Source organism: Zootoca vivipara, chromosome 17 (genome assembly GCF_963506605.1).
Source record: "Zootoca vivipara chromosome 17, rZooViv1.1, whole genome shotgun sequence".
NCBI lineage: Eukaryota > Metazoa > Chordata > Lepidosauria > Squamata > Lacertidae > Zootoca > Zootoca vivipara.
The window spans coordinates 37877133-37896750 of record NC_083292.1 but is presented as its reverse complement, the minus strand read 5'-3'; the positions used below and the strand labels follow the sequence as shown (position 1 = coordinate 37896750).

At 48.1% G+C, this 19618-nt stretch overlaps 1 protein-coding gene across 1 annotated transcript; it reads right to left on the bottom strand.

The window, feature by feature from the left end:
* Window positions 1-6488: 6488 nt before the first annotated feature.
* CIART (circadian associated repressor of transcription) lies at window positions 6489-18893 on the bottom strand. Its single transcript, XM_035098209.1, has 6 exons — window positions 18814-18893; window positions 12611-13196; window positions 11631-11706; window positions 9231-9309; window positions 8286-8415; window positions 6489-7300 (listed from the first exon to the last, which is right to left on the bottom strand). The coding sequence occupies exons 2-6, from the start codon at window positions 13184-13186 to the stop codon at window positions 6710-6712; spliced, it is 1452 nt and encodes a 483-aa protein (XP_034954100.1). The 5' UTR covers window positions 13187-13196; window positions 18814-18893; the 3' UTR covers window positions 6489-6709.
* Window positions 18894-19618: the final 725 nt, after the last annotated feature.

Below are 19618 nucleotides of genomic sequence, written 5' to 3'. Positions count from 1 at the left end.
CAACAAAATGCAAACATTAAAATATATATCTCAAACATCAAAAGCCAGGGTAAAGAGGTATGTATAAATTAATAAATTAATATAACAATACTGTACACTGTTAAAAATAGTAAATAATCTAAACTGCTATAACCAAGGACAACCCTCATTATGCTTTATTATTGATGGTTGCTGTGGTTTTAGATTCTTTGCATGCTTCTAACTTGGTTTAAAGCTGCCCAGAGACTGGTCTGCTGATTAACAAACTGAACAAATAAATAACACAATGCTGGCTGCTATTGTTAAACTTCAGTCTTCACGTAACACTGTCTAAAATATGACACACTTAATTATCCTTCCAGTGCAGCAGCAGGAAGGCATCAAATGATGATGATGATGATTTTAAATACATTTGGAACCATGGACTCAGCCACATTAGTAAAGAAAAAGTGGTTTGAATCCACTATAAACATGCAACACCAGGTGGCACCAGAGAGCAGCAAATTTTACAGCACAATTTACCATAGAGATTTTTTTCTTTTGTTAAAACGATCTAATTTCTTACTTATTTATAGCAGATCCTCCCCCCCCCCCCCCGGCTGTGCATCACGCACACACCCCAGTGCATTTTAAGATATGTACTAGGGTCCTCATGAGAGTACCCCAAATGGAAGAAATGTGTAGCAGAAGTCTGTTGTCTGTAGGTGGGGTATAGGAGCATCCCAGACCCTGAAATTTCAAGGCCCAAACTGGAGACCTAGGGTGGAACCCTGGTGATGTCAAGGGACACCCCCCCCCCCGGATGTCACAGGGACTGGCTCCACGGACAAGTTTATTAGGAGAGGGGAGCAGAGGAGGCTATAATTTCCACCCAACTCTTGCAGTGCCCACCTGGACATTCAAGCCCTTCAGATGCCACCTGGAGACTTCAGGTCAGATCTGGAGGTCTGGTAGGGGCAGATAGCTTGTCCCAGAGTGCCCCCATACCCGTAGGTAATACTAATACACCTGAGAGCCGAAAAAAGGCCTTGTGGGGACAGGCTGCGTTTCACACGCCTATCTCTGGGTCGTAAGCCTTCTGGCATAAAATGGAATTAGTACAATCTCTGAGGATTCCTCTGACACGCAGACCCACAGCCCAGAGGGACGAAAGCCAATCCCCTACTAAGGCCTACATGCAGTAATAGGTTCTGACAGAGGCGGGGGGCAGGGGGTGTAGAGACCTGGCAGTGATCCCATGATTGACCCGAACCATGAGTGGAGGTGACTGACACAAAGCGCATTTGATGAGAATCGGTTTATTTTCCCCGAGACACACAGCGCAGGCTGCCAGTCAGTTTTGTGGCTGAGGACTCTTTGGCCAGGAGAGTCATTGTCAGGAGATGTTGGTGGTTCTTTTTCTAAACCACACACATGGAGGCCTGTGTCCATACAAACTCCTCGCCCACCTTGCAGACCCTCCAAGTGTCCCTATTTTCCCGGGACTGTCCCAGCTTTACAGAAGCTGTCCCTGTTTGATCCCAGAATGTCCTGCTTTTCCTTAGTGCATCCCTCTTTTCATCAGAGAAATGTTGGAGGGTATGGAATCATGCAATCCCCGAGCCAAGGAAATAAGTAACTATACAGTGGTACCTCTAGTTGAGGACACGATCCATTCCGGGGTGCCATTTGCACCCCAAAAAGTCCGCAACTAGAGCGGTGCTTCTGCACAAGCGCAGAGCGCAATAGAACGCTTCTGCACATGCGTGCGCGGTGAAACCCGGAAGTATACACTTCCAGGTTTGCCATGTTCGCAAGCTGATAAGACACAACATGAACCTAATGCAACACAAGGTATAACTGTACACAACCTTTAGAAGACATCTGAAGGCAACCCTGTACAGGAAAGTTTTTAAAAAATGTTTAAAGTTTTATTATGTTTTTATATATGTTGGAAGCTGCCCAGAGTGGCTGGGGCAGCCCAATTGGATGGGTAGGGTATAAATAATAAATTATTATGACTATTATTATTATTGAATAGGACGTCTCTATTTTCACCGGAGAAACGTTGGAGGGTATGACCTTGCAGTGCTGAGCCCGAAAATGCCACTCCATACATATTAAGTTATTAAACCATAAACCCTGCAAACAAAGCCCTTTAGCGGCATCCTTAGAAGCTGGCATCACCCAACAATTTGCTGATTTGACTTGAGATTGGCAAGTCCGGTTTGGCCGCCTGCTTCTGACGTGTGATGGTGATGTGTGCTTCTTGTTAGCCACCGCTTTCTGACGGTGTACTGCTGACTGCGTCAAATTTTCAAGGGTCAGCCTGGGCTTTTTTGGCGCATGAGCCCTTCTTCTGTTGCGCTTAATCGTCCAACGATATGATAGCGATCTTAACATACTGTACCTGAAGGGCTGTCTGTCCCATGGAAGACAGAGCCAGCTTGCTTTCTGCTGTTCTGGATGGTAGAGGCTCCATACCAATGGGTTAAAAGGATGGGGAAGGAGATTCCGACTAAGCATTAGGAAGAACATTCTGGTGGTAACAGCTGTTCAACGGAAGGACAGACTGCATCATAAGGTGGTGTGGACCCTCCTTCCTTGGAGATCTTTAAGCAGAGGCCGGGTGGCCCATCTTGTTAGCTGTGCTTTCAAGCATTGCAAGAAGTCCGGCTACTTGATCTTTGGGGGTACAACCTAAAATTATCTGACTTAACTGCGGCATGCTTTCAGTATTATGAGTAACTTTCTAAGGAAACTGAAGTGTTCCCTTTGGAATCATTAATGCACATTTGTCTCAAAATACTGACATTAAGTGTTTTGGTTTTTTAAAAACAAAACTGAAGTTTATGCAGAAAAAGAGAACACAAAAAAAAACCAACCCGAAACCAAAGGATGGTATTGCTGATCTACTCAGATCCTCAGAGAACAGGCAGCACCACACATGGAGAACTGATCCCTCGTGTCAACGCAGAAAAAGTAACCTCTGCGTTGAAAGCCAAGGCTCCCAGCCGACAGCCAATACCCAGATTTGCAAGCAGATACATGACAGGTGTCCACGCACACAGGCCAAACTCCACTTTGATGCATGGTGCGTCAACTAATTGAATCACGAACCTGTTGTTTTTCTTTCAAGGTAGAGGCCTTTGTTACAGAGACACAGGCAGCGTCCCTGTGCTGCAAATTCGCCTAGATGGTGGTCACCTAAGTTGATGGAGGATTGGGGGGGGGGGGTGCTAGTTGGACTACAGGTACAGAAAGGGGCAAGCAAAACGATCAAATGGCTGGAGCAACTCCCCTAGTAAGGAAAAGTTGCGGCTTTTGGAACTTTTCAGTTCAGGGAAAAGAGGAATAAGAGGTGGCATGATAGCTTATAAAATTCTGCATGGCATGGAGGAAGCGTAGAGAGGCAAGTTTTTCTCCCTCTTTCTTGGCAATAGAACTCATGGGAGCTGAATGTTGGCAGATTCAGGGCACATAAAAGAAATGGCTTCTTCATGTAGTGCATAGTCAGACTCTGGAACTCCCTCCCACATGAGGCAGGGATGGCCACCAACTTGGATGGCTTCAAAAGAGGATGGAGGAGAAGGGATACCAATTGTTTCCGAATCCCAGTTGCTGGAGACTGCAAGAGGGGAAAGAGAGAGCTCTCGTGCTCATGTCCTGCTTGGGGAGGGGGTCAGTTTGGCCACCATGAGAGCAGGACGCTGGACCAGATGGGGGGGGGAGGCATTTGGCCACTGTGAAAAGCAGGATGCCGATCCAGCAAGCAGGCTCTTCTTAAATTCTTATGCCAATATCCTCCCCCAATTCCTGTTTGGCCGGGGAGAGTTCTCCGTGCCAAAGCATCCCTCCTGCAAATTCCCTGGTGAAACAGCTGGTTTATCCACAAGAGCTCCCTGTGGGCAATAGAGAGGAGCACCTGCTTTTGATGTGGGCTGAGACCAGACGCTGCGGTGCCTCCTGCAAGTCAGGGCATGGACCGCCTCACCTGTCGGCATCACGAGGCAAAGAGGTGAAGCCAGACGTGCCTGGAACAGGTTGGGCTCGCGAGGCGGGCAGCAGGTGGAAGACACGTGCCCAGGCTCCCTCTCCCACTTTGGAGCCTGCAATGGGCAAACCTGTCCATCTTGGCTTTCTAATCTCTTCCCACATTGGTTTGAGACTTACCTGGCTGAAAGAACTGTCTGCAGTAGTTCCTGCACTGGTTACTTCAAGACTGGATTGCTGCAATGCGCTCTTTGTGGGGCTTCCCCTCACACTGCAGCCAGAAGCTGCGGTCAGTGCAGGATGCTGCAACATGATTGCTGACAGGAGGGAGGCATTGTCAGCATAGAAAACCTGTCCTCAGAGATCTGCACTGGCCACTGTTTTGCTGCTGGGCCTAGTTCAAGGTGTTAGTATTAGCATGTAAACCCCTTAACTTGGGACCAGTCTACCTGCGAAATCGCCTTACCCCCATTATATGCCCACTTGACCGTTGGAACTCCCTGCCTATTGATATCAGGCAAGCAGCTTCACTGTACTCTTTCTGGTGTATGCTAAAAACATTTTTGTTTAGGCAGGCCTCCCAGAGATGTAAAATGTAGAGGTACGTTTTAATCAGCTTTTAGTTTATTGCTGATTTTATCTTTTGAATGTTTTAAAGAGTTGGTTTTACTGATAATGTTTTATTCTCTTTGTAAAGCGCTTTGAGGTTTTTTATTTTTAAACAATCAAGTAGTGTATCAAGTTTATGAAATAAATGATTGAAACTCACCAGCATTTAAATGCAATCCACCACCACTACCAAGACACGTATGTTGGGATGCAATTTTGCCTGAAAAGGCACCATTTTGCATAGCGATATCCCGTAATATAATGCATTTGTTTATCTTCTTATCACAAATCTAGGAATTTGTAAGTGCAAACAGGATATTCAGTGGGGGTTTTTTTGTACGCATTACTGGGCTTGCAAAATTCAGAAGCATGCAGATTTCAAAGGACAGTCGAGTTTCAGTTCTCTTGTTCCAGAAACATCCAACTAGGGTGGTTTGCTTTGAAATGCAAACTGAATCAAATTTATCCCCCACACCAAAGGTGGAACAAAATTCCCCAGGAAGTGCCCTTCGCAATGCACCCAACCCAGGTAAGGGGCAGAATTCAAGTCTCAGAGGACATGGCATCATACAGAGTGGCAGGAAGCAGACTCCTCTCATTGGATACTCTGGGTTTATGGGTGCCTGTCCTCCCAACTCTGCCCCATTGTGATTGGTCCAGGCTCCTACCTGGGGGAGCCTGGGATTCTGCTGCAAAGCTTGGAGGTTAATGTACACCTTTCTTGAGCACCACCACCACACGTGAGCACCTTTGCATACCAGGTGCCTCCCACACAGGTGGGGAGAAGCCTGGCTTTGTATCCAGAGATGCACAGCTTTTTGGAGCCTTATCTATAAAAGAACCACCTTTTTCTCTTGGGCAAGAGAGGAACCCACATTGCTAATGGCACCCGCCTGCTCAGCTAACCTGCTCCACTAATTGTCCTCCCTAGACCAGGAAAAAAACGTAAGCAACGTAAGTAAGTGTGAAATGAGTTTTCTGGGAAATTATCTCCTCCCACCCTGCCCCTCCAACCTGTGGTTTGTATAGCTACAAGATGGGATTTTTGTTGTGGAGTGGGAGGAAGCTAGAATGTCCAGACCAATTCTTTTGTTGCATTAATAGGTTAAACTGGCTCTGTTAAGTACGTATCTGCTTTGTTATGTAATCTGGGGAGCAAAGTGTTGCCACAGAAACTAACTAGGCCAGGCAGTTTTGCAACTGGGGAGGACACACACGCAGGACTTTTGATTTTTGTCTGAGGCAGAATCCAAATTCCACACCCCACCTCCACCCCCTTCCTAAAATGCCTTTTAAAAACCAGCACACAGGTTAGTGCAGATTGCAAAATGCTGCAGCGCAATTGCTGACAGGAGCGGGGCCTCTTCAGCATGCAACACCTCCGCTTGGAAATCTGTAGCGGTTGTCAAAGGGTTGTTAAAATTTAGCTGAAGTTGTTTAATCACGAGAAAAATCATTGTCAACGTTCACTAAAGATTGGAAAGTCCTTACAGACTTTTTGCATGAAAAAGAACTTATGATATCTGGGGGGTTTGGGGAAAGAAGAAAATATTGGGTTTATAAAAAGAGGAATTGTTGGGTGTTATTTTGGAATGGATGTTTTGAATAATTTCCTCCATACAGCCAACAAGAGAACTGGAAGTTTCTTTCCCTCCTCCTCCTCCTCCCTCTGCTTTCTCCCTTCTCCCTCCCCCTTTTGATTTGTGTTTTTCTTTTCTTTAAATAAAAAGAGATTTGATATTCCATCTTAACCTTTCTATATTTTCCTTCAAAATATATTGGGGGAAATCTGCACTGGTTGCAGATTTGCTACCAAGTCAAATTCAAGTTGATTTTTTCCCAGGGAAGCAAGTTGCTCTGAAAGTAGGTTCGCGGGTGATGCACAAACAGTGCAGGCTGAGAGAGAGAAAGTAACACACATAGCAAAATCTCATTTGGCAAGCATTTGCGGCGCCTTTTATTGAAACCAAACATGTGCCGCTCCTGTCCTGGCGAACGGGGACTGGGCTATGCGTTGCCCCTCCGACACACATGAAATGCTTTTAAGTTAAAAAAAAAAGACAGAACATTTGTAAAAAGGGAAGGGGAGAATGGGATGGAGAAATAAAATAATATTCACACATTTTGGGAGATGCCTGCCAAGCGGGCATCAGGAGTCGCAGCGGGAGGTGGGTCTCCCGTTGCTGGTGGCCATGTGCCCCTCGCCCAATGTAGGCAAGTGGGGCAGAGAGCGAGAGAAGCCACTATGGGGCCCTTGCCCAAGGCAGCTGCCTGTGGCCGTGGCCCCCGGCAGGCTCTGACTCCGAGGGGGCTCCTCGGGGCTCGGGTGCAGCCTGTTGGCGTGGCGGCAGCTCATGGAGAGATGGGCAGGGGTTGAGGAGGTGGGGTGGCCGAAGGGCCGCGGAGTGACGGGGTTGTTCTGGAGGAAGACGACGAGCCCGTAGGCAGTGCACTTCGGCCCCAGCAGGGTCTGCCCGAAGACGGAGCTTGCCTGGCCCACATCCACGTTCCCCAAGGGGGGCGTTGAAATGGGCGAGGTGTGAATCCATGTCAAGTTCATGGCCGGCCAGTCGCCGCCCAAGAAGCGGGGAGATTCCCCCAGGGGAGCGGTGGCTTTGTCACTGGGGGAAGCCGGGTCCCCGAGGTGCGTCTGGTGGAGTTCCGCCGTGGGGGGGCTTTGCGCGGGGCCTTGGCCGGGTGGCAGCAGAGTTTCGGGGAGGTTCTCCTCCATGGACGACTGCTACACAAGAGGAAAAACAACAACAACACGGCGTCAAAGGTTGAGAGGCGCAAGACTGAGAAGCTAAGTAGAACTTGTTGGGTCAGGCCAAGATCAAGCCTTTTTTTGTAAATAATTTTTATCAATTTTCAATTACTAAAACCCAATATAAACCACATTATAATAAAAAATAAAATAACAAAATAATAAATATAATAATTAGACTAAAGTAATAATAATAATAATAATAATAATAATTTATACCCCGCTCATCTGGCTGTGTTTTCCCAGCCACTCCGGGCAGCTTCCAACAAAATATTAAAAATCACACAAAACATCACACATTTGAAACAGGGCTGCCTTCAAACTCAGATTACAATTCAAATTCAAATATATACCAATCATAAAGCCAATTATACATTTTGTGTGGCCTCCCATGTGCTAGATTTCAAAGTGAGATGATTTTATTTCACTCCACTTCCGAAATTTTAATTAATCCAATTACATTCATTCTTCATCTTAATCCCTTATCAACAGCTACAGAGTTTTTTTTACTTCCATTCATATTAACACATTACATTTCTGCAAGGGGAGTTCTGTATCCCATATATTAATGTGTGTGATGTCACGATTGAGCCTTTCAACCTTGACCTTCTAGCTTTCTACATGCTGGGAGAATTTCTATGGGGGTGAGGAAGGCAGTGTTTAGGAAGGGCAAGCCTGGAAGTAGGCAGAGGAGGGCGACCGAGATGATCAAGGGCCTGGAAACCAAACCTTATGAGGAGTGGTTGAGGGAGTTGGGTATGTTTAGTCTGGAGAAGGCAGAGAAGCGATCTTCAAACACATGAAAGGTTGTTCCAGGGAAGATGGAGAAAGCCTGTTTCAGCTGCTCCAGAGCATTAAGACCTGAACCAATGGATTCAAGATAGTGGCTGATATATTTTTTTCCAACCCAGCTCAAAAGAAACACAGCAAGGAGGAAGGAGGAGATTCTGCTGTATCTCACCTCGGCTGTATCGCACGAATCCTGTGTTGCTGCCACACCACAGTCAGCGCACGCATTCCTCAAGGCGATGTGGGGGAACCAGAGTTTTAGCATCCTCTCGACCTGCAGCAGAGTGCCCAGGTAACGCTCCCTGGAAAGGAAAAAAGGAGAACAAGTTCGTAAACATCTGGGCCAGGCAGCCAGAAGCCCTGAAGAGCAGCTGTCATGTCATACGGCTGGCAACAATGGGCTAGATCAGGATTTCCCAAACTTGGGTCTCCAGCTGTTTTTGGACTGCAATTCTCATAATCCTTGACCTGCTAGCATGGGGTGAGAGGAGCTGTAGTCCAAAAACAGCTGGAGACCCAAGTTAGGGAAACTCTTGAGACAGATGAAGCCTGACTCCGCATCAGGCAAATTCCACACTTCCTAATTGAATCGGTCCATTCTTTCATACCATGAGGACTAGAATCTTGCTATTATTTTTAGGGGAATTGCGTAGCACGGAGGAAGTGGACAGTTTTCATCCTTTTCTCCGAAGACTAGAACTCTTGGTGATTCAACGAAGATGAATGAATTCAATGATTGGAAAAAAGAAAAGCACTTCTCCACAAAGAGTGTCAACTATGGAACTCTCTTCCACAAGGGCGGGAGGATTAGGCAAATTTTCAGAGGGCTATCGATGGCTACTAGCCAGGACAGCTATGGCTCCACCTCCATGGGTCAGAGGCAGCAACGCTTCTGAATATCAACTACTGGAAACCGCAGGAGAACAGGATGCTGGACCAGATGGGCCACTGGCCTGATCCAGCAAGCCCTTCTTAAGTTCTTTGGGGGAAAGCCACGGCTGTTTAAAGTGGTGTGATACTGCATTATGGTGCAGACAGGATCCAAATTAAATCAGCCTTTAAATGCCGAACCGGAGGGGATTCCTTCCTTCCTCTCCCTTTGCTGCAAGGCTCTTACCCCATTTCTGGTTTCTGGAGGACGCCAATGATGCGCTGGATGCGGTCCATGGCTACGCTCTGCTGGAAGCTGCTTAGCCCTGGAAAAAATCAAAGCGAGATAGATTAGTCCACCTTTCCTGGGCGTTCATAGTCCTCTCCTGCTCAATAAAGGTTCACAGAGGCAGAAGCAGGAAACATCATGTCAAAGCAAGCAGCCGGGGGGGGGGCTCACCCACTGCGCCCCCCATCAAAAAGTGTCCCCTTACAGACCCCCGAAATTTACCATCTGGGGGATGGGAGCAGGCAGTGTGTGAGCACATTCTGGAGTTGGAATTCTTATTATTACTATTATTGTTTATTGATTTTGCGTATTGCTCTTCATCCTTAGATCAGAGGGCAGCACACGACAGAAATGAGAACGCAAAATATGTAACAGAAGAAAAACAAACCAATATTGCCCCCTCCCACAAATTCATTTAAAAGGCCGGAGCATATCCACCAGCCCAAAGTCGGGTTATAGAGGAATGTTTTCGCCAGGCACCTGAAGATATGCAACGAAGGCGCCAGGGAAACACACGCACCCCCTTTGCAATGTGGAAATGTTGCATCTGCTTAGCTAGCAACACTCGCTGAGAGGCCACTGGGAGCTAGCTGCCTTAGACAGAGTCAGACCCTTGGGCCTACCTAGCTGAGTGTCGTTGGCACTGACTGGCAGCAAACACTTCAGGGTTTCAAGACAGGGAGTCTATCCGTAGCCCCATCCGGAAATGCTAAGGGTTGAACCCAGGGCTTTGCATGCGCAAAGTAGGGTCTCTTCTCCTGCGTTCCCAACAAAATAACAGCATGATTCTAGTCCTCATGAAGGCAGGGCTGATTGAATTGGGAACAGAGGACGCTGCCTCCTGCCGAGTCGGACTCACGGTCCGTCGGGCTCAGTGTGATGCTCTTCCACTGGTCTACAGCTCTACATAAAGAAAGCTTCTAGTCCTCATGCTTCAGATTTCAGATAGTAAGCTGTATTATACAGACGCTTTGCTCAACTACCTAAATATTGCCTACACTGACTGGCAGCAGCTCTCTAAGGCATTTAGACTAGCTAGTACACACACTTCCATCAGGCAACTGTAGCTGTGTCCTCAGAGCTCAAGGGCAGATTCCCAAGCTAGGCAAAAATGCTACAGGATGGAGGAGAAAGCCCAGGGCCAGGAGGGGCCATGGCCTTGGGGAGTGTCCCGAGGGCCAGAAACAGAAGCTTTGAGGGCCGCACACCTGGATTCGCCTCAGCAACGAAAGCCAGGCTGCAAAACTTTTCAGCGAAACTTCCCCAACTGCTAAACCCTCACATTTCTTCTTTGCACTCCACCCCACAAAAAAAGACCCCCCCAAGCCCTTCGTCTTGCCATCCTCTGATATCTCTACACTTTTCCTATTCTTCCCTTGCAGAGAAACAGAGAAAGCATTCACAAACCCTGCTCACCTCTCTGGCAATTGCACTGGCAATACTGTGATACCCCCAAAGTGCCCTGGAGGGCTGCTGCCAGTCAGTGCAGACAGCACTGAGCTAGATGGTGCGACGGCCTGACTCTTGGTGAGGCACCTTCCTATGCCCTTTGCAGCTTTTAAGGCAGCAAACAAGAACAGAATTGAGAATCTTCCAGGGTGGCCTTGCAGAAGGATTCCCTTTTATCCCCCAAACTGGATCTTAGAACTCTGCAAGTTTTCTGTGGATGGCTCCAAGTCCAGCCCGCAGGAAGGAAGAGCTTACAAGCACATGCCTGACAGCCATGAAACTGATGCTACCATTTTATTTTATTTTATTGGAATTACAGAACCAACGCACTGCAGGGGTTGGACTAGAGGCCCTTCCAACTCTAGAATTCTATGACTGACCCTCTTAGTGGTTTACAATTTTTTTTAAAAAAGATTAACAACACTCTAAGGCAGGCATCCCCAAACTTCGGCCCTCCAGATGTTTTGGACTACAATTCCCATCTTCCCCGACCACTGGTCCTGTTAGCTAGGGATCATGGGAGTTGTAGGCCAAAACATCTGGAGGGCCGCAGTTTGGGGATGCCTGCTCTAAGGCTTTCAAAAAGTTAAAACGACATTAGACTAAAACAGATTAAAAGGCGTCTCAACGTTCTGCATGTCAGGATATGGGCTTGTCTAAACAAAAACGTTTCCAGCAGACACCGAAAATAGTACAGTGAAGGCTCCTGTCTGATATTCAATAGGCAGGGAGTTCCAAAGTGGAGGCGCTTCATTGTACTACTCCATTTCAAGCCTTGTCCCACCTGGCTGGTGACCACACAAACACAACCAGATGCTCAAATCCAAACCAACAGAAGAAGGGCGGGGAAGGAGAATCTGCATTTCCTCAACAACTCAAAACATACATCCAGCAGTCAGGCTCCCTTACCTCGGTCAAAGCGTCCCATCTTCAGCCGGTTGAGAAGCTCCACCAATGGATGAATGAAGCCCTGGAGTTCCAAGCACTGTGGGAAACAGGAGGATAAAAGGAGAGAAGAGTCAGAAGCTGAACCACGCAGGAACCTGCAATTCAGGGGGTTGGAATAGATGACCTTTGGGTATACCATAACACTCTGCAAATCCACGATTCTAAGAAATGCAGAGTAAGAGATCCTCTATAATGTGCACAAACTGAGCAAAATGGGAATGGTTTGTCCTCTTTTACATAACATATACAGCATTAACTAGCTTTTAAGTTGATTTTTAAATTGATTTTACTACTAAGCACATTCATTCTCATTTATTTTTTATAACTAAGCACCTCCTCTTAGTTACGGGGATGGGAAATTTGCACAACAGATCCTGCTCGCAATGCCCTCTCTCGCTGTTGCGATATCGCTTGGCATCAGCAAGGGCTGGGCAATACAGTCATACCTTGGAAACTGAATGGAATCAGTTCTGGAACTCCGTTCCGACTTCCAAAATGTTTGGAAACCAATGCACGGCTTCTGATTGGCTGCTAGAAGCCAATCAGAAGCGGCGTCAGACGTTTGGCTTCCAAAAGAACGTTCAAAAACCGGAACACTCACTTCCGGATTTTGATTGTTCGGGAGCAGATTTGTTCGGGAGCCAAGGTACGACCGTATCTGTCTTCCAACATCGTGATATATCACCAGCTAAATAAGGCACTGGCTGGCTCCACGCTTCTTCCCACATTGTGACTTTTGCACAGCACACAAATGTCACGATTCGTGATACATCGCCAGGCTGAAAATTATGAAACTGATATCGCAATGTGGACCGGTTTTTGGAGGATGTATAGTTATATCGCCTAGCCCTAGCATCACCTATGTGCTCTCAAGAACACCCCGCTCACCCTGAGGACTAGAAGCTTGCGTTTTGATTTTGTGAATCAATTTGGCCACTGACCTTCTGTGCAAAGATATGGTCCCCCTCGGTCCAAGAAGGAGAGTGCACGTCCTCGCGGTCCGCCACACCCCTGTTCCTCTGCTTCTTTACTCCACGGAGAGGCGGCTGCGCTGCGTATGGGTGGGGCTGGACGCCCCCATTCTGACACCTGCCGCTCTCTGCTCGTCTCCGGCCCGTGGGCTTCCTCGGCAGGCCCCTGTCCGTATCCGCCAAGCGGCTATAGTACGCCTCGTCGAGGGCCGCCGGGTGATGGCAGCAAGGTCCTGTAGGCCGCAGCCTGGCCGCAGCCAGCAAACCAAGTGGCTTTCTCGTCCGGCGATTGCGCTCCCGGCAAGGCAGGCTTGGACTAGTCCGCCCCAGCGGTTCCGGGGAGAAGAGGAAAGGCTGCCGGCCAGAGTAGGCACCCCTATGGTGCTTCAGGGCCCCTGACTCCTTCTCCGTGTCGCTCCCGCCGTCCGAGAGAAAGATGTCAAAGTCGGCACAGCGGTCGTCGTCCTCCTCGCTCGTGGCGCTTTCGACAGAGTACAGAGACTCGCCGGAAGAGACGCTCTTTGAGGAAGAATCCATGGCTGCCATTGAGATATATCTGGGGCAAAGGAAAGACATGGGGAAAGTTAACCAACGCAGCTTGCGGACAGGCAGTCAAGCAGTTAGCATTGTTACTAGCAACAAGAACCGATCTTTTCACATGGCACTTTTGGAACTCCCTGCCTGTTGACACCAGGCAAGTGGTCGTTTCGGAGCTTGCTAAAAACCTTCTTTTGTTTAGACGAGCCTCTGTACAGGCATGTAGTTTTATTTATGTGTAGACCACCCTTCCTCTGATGATCTCAGGGTGGTTCACAGCACAAAAACACAAAATAAAAACAAAATATGCATCATAAGAACAAGAACAAAACAATCCCATAATCCCTGCTCCCACAAACACAATTTAAAAGGATGCAGAATGTTAATCAGCAAAGAGTTGCTTTACTGACAGTTTTCTTCCCTTGGTAAACCACTCTGAGGTTTTCTGGATGGTCCAAAAGCATAAATCTTGTCAAACAAATAAAATAAATATTTGTTTATATCCCGCCTTTCCCCCAGATTGGGACTCAAGACGGCTTGCACAAATTAAAAGAACACAGATAAAATATACAAAAGCTAAAAACCTACAAAAGACAACTGCTAAAAAGTAACTACACTTTGACAGAATTGAAACAATACAAAAAACAAATATATTATAATACACTTGGATTCTGCGCCCAAGTTTTAAGTAATTCCTCAAAAGACAGGCCCCTCCAATTAGTAATTTAGTCAGCACAGGCCAGCTGGCTTTATAAAACGTAAGCAACCACATAAAATAAATGGGGAAGTGCTTTTTTAGTGGCTAGGCAGCCATTTTGCATGCTGGATCAGGCCAATGGCCCATCCAGTCCAGCATCCTGGTCTCACAGAGGCCAAATACCCCCCCCCCAAAAGCTGGGAAACTAGATAGACTGCCTCTGGAGCTGGAGGTTCCATAAGAACATCAGAAGAGCTGAATCAGTCCAGTGATTCAACTAGTCCAACATCCTGTTCTCACAGTGGCCAACCAGATGTGGCTTCCATCAACCGGCATTGAAAAGCACCGCTGCTTCCAGCTGTGTTGACAGAGCACGGCTACCCTGGCTAGCAGCCATCGGTAGCCCTCTCTTCCTCCATTTAACTTGTCCAATCCTCTCTTAAAACCATCCAAGCTGGTGCCCATCGCTGCTTCCAGTAGCAGCGAGTTCCGCAGTTTAACTCAGCGCTGTGCGAAGAAGTCCTTTCTCCTATCTGCCCTGAATCTCCCAACGTTCAGCATTCTGGCGTTGGGAGCAAAACTTGACCCACTGCAGCCCTACCTCAAAAGGGTGTCGCTCCACCCTGTCTTGTGGGAAGATCACATGCAGAGCCGCCCGGGCAGAGCCCACAGAGTACGGAGAGAGAGAGAGAGAGAGAGAGAGAGAGAGAGAGAGAGAGAGAGAGAGAGAGAGAGAGAGACAACCCGGTGACGCCACGACTTCTGCACAGATTCCCTGCTAATTGCCCCCTGTGTTCTCCCCAGGACTGAATGTACCAACCAACTTGAAAAGTGGAGGAAGAGACTTGCAACCGCCCTGTCCTGCGGAGGTTTAGATCCACGGCGCTTCCTGAACAACAGCCAGCCTCGTGGCAGGCCACACATCCCTCAAATTAGGTCAAGGAAAGGTGCCAACTCGGCCCCGCCAAGGATTCAAAGAACAGAGGGCAGCCTCCCGCAGCTGCTCCTGCTCAGAGTAGAACCACAGAGGTTAACCAATGTGGGTAGCTCAGCAGCTGCCACTAGATTCCAAGGATGGGTTGGGTGTGCAACCCGGAGCTTAGGCTCCAAATAAGCCCTACTCAAGAGTAGACCCACCGAAATGGACAAGTTACAGGTAGGTAGCCGTGTTGGTCTGACGTAGTCAAAACAAAATTTTAAAAAATCCTTCCAGTAGCACCTTAGAGACCAACTAAGTTTGTCATAGGTATGAGCTTACTCTGCGTAGATACAACCCTGGGCGTTCCCAGGGGATCTCCCTCCTTCGCAACAGCCCCCTTAATATTTTGGGTTCTCCCCAACCTCCAGGGTCGAAGATAAAGGCCTATCTGATCCGTAAAATAGACAGGTCTCTTGTGGTTTCGGATTCTGAGTGGCCTTCCTTGCTACCCAGCAGGGAGAACATGCATCTGTGAAAATTCCCCCTTTCTCACCACAGCATCTGTGATAGCTGTGATTCCTGCATTGCAGGGGGTTGGACTAGATGACCTCTGGGGTGGCAACTCTATGATTTGTCCTTCCTGCCACTGTACTGCGTGGGGGCAGATGACCTGGCGCCCTACATACACAGGACTACAACTCTCACCCTCCTCTTCCTCTCTGATCTTTTTTGGGGGGAGGATGCCCTCCAGCCTTGTTGCCCTGAGCGGACAGAGAGATAAAAGTTTATCGGTTTGGGTGGGTAGGGTTAAAGTCATTGATATAAACTAAGTTTCCAGTCCTCAGGATTCTGAGCAAAGGTCTAACTTTAAATAGGAGCAATGGAAGGTCACTGGGTCCACTCAGCTCAGCACACACTGGCTGGCAGCAGCGCTCCAGGGTTCCAGGCAGGGAGTCTCCCAGCCAGCCCTTCCAGGAGATGCCTTCAGGAATCGAACCCAGAACCGATGGTGCACGGTACAGAATACCAGTGTATGGAAACCACAGGAGGGAACTGAAACAAAGCCCCTCTGCACACTTAATGCAGGTGTTCGGGGTGGGCTAGTGGCTCTGAGCACATGGGCCGGGTGCCTGGGCTTCTCTCTAAGCAAGCGGACCATGTGCCCCCACCTCCTGCCTCCGATGATGCGCAGCCAAGAGGGGCATGCTGAGCAGAGATTTTCTGCCGCATACATTTTTTCCCACAAATAATCACATCAGCAAGAAAGCAAAGCTGCAAATCATTGGCCATTTGCTTCCAGGTTCCCCATTCATGCATACAGCACTCCCAGAAAATCAGATCTATTCATCCGCAAAATCGGAAGGTGGCTTAACCCTCTGTTGCCCAAGGAGATCTGAGAAGCTCTTCTTTGGGCAGAGCAGAAACTGTGGAACTCTCTGCCACAGGTGGCTTTAAAAGAGGACTGGACAAATTCATGGAGGAGGAGAGGGCTACGGGCCACGAAATCTGATTTTACACACACCAAAAAAAAGAGAGAGAGAACAGGGTGCCCTAACTCTCACTCTCTGGAAATTGCCTTGCTACCCAATGAGATCTGGGATTATGAGGCAAGACAGGCCCCTGGAATGCTGCAACAGAGCATCCTGTCAGGGATGCTGGAAGTTGCAAGATTCCAGCATTGAGCTGGGAAAGTGATGGGTACTGGCTTCCATTTCTTTTGATTCTTACAAGGAAGGAAGCCCATGGAACACAAGGCCCACATCTGACTGCAAGGCAAACGAATTCTGACCTATTTCTGGTGGTTGGCATGCCCATAGTAAATAAGGATAAAAATCGGACTTAACTTCCAGAAAGTGAGCACAGAATATGGAGTAAATCCCATAGGTGAGATTCCCTTATCAATACTGTAAATAAATAAGTGCACACCTTTTTTTTTTTTGCTGCAAAGCTGCACACTTACTTCAGAGAAAGCCCCACTGAAGCCAATGAGGTTTACTCCTGGGTGAAAACATACAGTACTTGAAGTCTGTGCTGCAGGGCAGGCAGGAGGTTTGGAGTGTTGCTGGTGGGAGCACAAAGAGTTTCCAAAGAAGGCAAGGCAACGGGGCTTACTCCCGAGTAAGCATGTGCAGGATTGGGTGCAGGAGAAGGAAGCCTTTCTGCTGCTGCTTCCAGAAGGCAACGGGGCTTACTCCCGAGTAAGCATGCACAAGATTGGGTGCAAGAGAAAGAACCCTTTCTGCTGCTACTACAACAGATTGCGATGGAAAAAGCTTAGCATCCCGTTTTTTCCACAGTGGCCACCAACCCCAACTGTTTCCCAAAAGCCCACAAGTGGGCCATGGAAAGGCAGCAGCTGAACTTCAATGTTAAACTGCTCCTGAACAGAGAGGCTCCACTTAGCTGTTCTGGTTAATAGCCACACATCAATTTCTCCTCCACAAACTTGTCTAACCTCTCATTGCTGTTGCCACATCTTGTGGCAGTGAAGGTTAATATTATTATTTAATAATAATAAATCAGCAATACGACACCAACTGTAGAATTCATCGAACACAGGATGCCATTCTTGTGAATGTATCTAACAACTTCCCTGAGCTTTCTCTATTCCTGGAACTGCCTGGATATAATGCCAGGCAATTATAACAGTCTGTGAGAGAAACACAGAACCCAAACTTTCTCCCATTTTGCAAAAATATTATCTGTTGGTCACCTGGTCCTAAGCGCCACAGGTGAGCAGCTACCGATGAACTAGCAGGCTGCTATATCTATAAAGCGAATATACACCCACAAAGAAATCTTTAAAAGTGTTTTCACAAAGCCAAATAAAAGCAAGAGGCTGTAACCATTCATAGGTAACAGGTCCCATCTCGACTTATTTCCAAGCAGGCAAGCAGAGAATTTCAGCAAGCAGGTCAGAATCTACCTATAGTTTTAGCATCAATGAAAGTTGTCTATGCATCGGCTGAGATTTTTTTAAACAAACAAGCCTGTGACACTAAAGCATTAAATGACTAGCAAATTTTTAAGGTATACCAGAATATGCTCATATTATTATTATTATTAGAAAGTCTGCAGAAATCAACCCAACAGAGCTTGCAAATCCTTTTCCAGGCAGCACTTAAGATTTTATTACTAGTGCTCGCAAGTTTATAGCATACAATAAAATGTTTTATGTGCACAAGGGGTAGTAAAAAGAAAAGAAAGGGAACAGACGCTAGTCTATCTGCACATTTATAAGGGGGGACGGACGACGGGGCGCCCCAAAGTGTTGCAAATGAAGTCAAATTGCATTCCTTTCTTTGAGCACAACTGCAATTATTTAAAAAAATTACATCTCTGCACTTTAAAAAGTAAACAAGTCACAAATAAGTAAGTAGTAACATTGGATCTAAACTGGCTAGCCGTCCATTACGACTTTAATCCCAGGTAGGTATACAATCCTAGACCCCCGGCCAACCTGGGAGTCAAAGCCCCCACAGAACTCAACGCGACTTTCTTCTGATATAAATGATTGTGACGTCAGTTCAGATGTCAATTTCCATCCTAATGACCTTGTACGATTGTACAAAAAATTATCCCGATCCTCCTCCATACCACTAATCCGACACCTTTCGCCTCCTTCTCCGGCCCCGCTTTATCCGCTCCACCCCGCGACCCGACCCCGATCTTCCCAAAGCAGAGGTCGGAAACACTACCAGACGACCGACGAGTTCCCGAAAAGAAAAGGAACGGAGATTGCATCGAAAGTTCTGAAATTAGAAAGTGCACTCTGCGCAGCCTTCGCCGCGAATGATGTTCCGCAGATGGAGGAAAACCTGCTTCAATTCTAAAAACATCATCTATAATATATACATATGTGTTTACACTCGTATAACAGAATAGCATAAAAATAAGTAGTATACATATTAGTATATAAAGCATATATAAAAGCAGGATTCCGCCTCTGAGCCCCTCAGCCGGCATGTTCCGGGCCGGGGTTCAGAAGCGGAGGCTCCCTCCGCAGAGATCTCTACTCACCAGCTCCTCTCAGCGGTTCTGAGCTCCTTGCTTCCCGGTTCAGCCTCTCCACCAAGGCGGGCGCAGGAGCCGAGGCGAGCCGGGCTCAGTGCAGGCGCCACGCGGCCACGTGCGGCGCCGCACGTGCTCCCCGGGCCCCGCCCCGCCCGCCTTTCATACGCCCCCCGTGGAACGCCCAGCGGATACATTGTATCGCGGCCTTTCCCCGGCCTCGGCGTTCGGAGCGCTCGGATTGGTCTTCTGCGCTCCGGCGCCGCCCAATCCCCGCCGCCCCGCGCTCGGATTGGCCAGGCCGGGAGGAGCGAGGCGCAGGCTGCTACACGTGGCCTGCACGGGAGAGAGCGAGAGCGGAGGGCTGGCGGTGGGGTGGTCCGCCCCGTGTCTGGGGCCGGCGGCTTCCGCACGTGGCAGCGGCGTGCCAGCCGGGCTCAGGGAGGCGAGGCAAGTAGGCAGGGCGGGGAGGAGGAGGAGGAGGAGCCAGGGCGCCGGGGAAGATCTCTGGGGTGGAGACCCTGACGTAAGAAGAAACATGGGAACCGGGGGGCGCTAAGACATGGGTGGAGGGATGGTCAGTGGGGCAGGGACCGGACCAAATGTCGTAAGGAACGGGGGCAGCTAGACTGGGTGTATGATGGCGGGAGGTCGAGCTCTAGCTTAGGGTCCCGCTCTCTTGGCCCCCCCCCAAAAAAAATAAAAGAAAAAAACCCCTGGATGTACATTTCTAAAATATAAGATAAAAAAATAATAAAATAAAACCTACATACAGTTTGAGCTTAATAATTGTTTCACTATTAATACACTTCTT

Excerpts from the sequence above, each read along its gene's own strand:
- CIART (XM_035098209.1), bottom strand. The coding sequence starts at position 13,186 with ATGGCAGCCATGGATTCTTCCTCAAAGAGCGTCTCTTCCGGCGAGTCT. Across the intron at positions 8,416-9,230 it reads CTCCAGAAACCAGAAATGGG|GGAGCGTTACCTGGGCACTC; the intron begins GTAAGAGCCTTG and ends TTTCCTTTCCAG. Across the intron at positions 7,301-8,285 it reads ATTCGTGCGATACAGCCGAG|CAGTCGTCCATGGAGGAGAA; the intron begins GTGAGATACAGC and ends CCTCTTGTGTAG.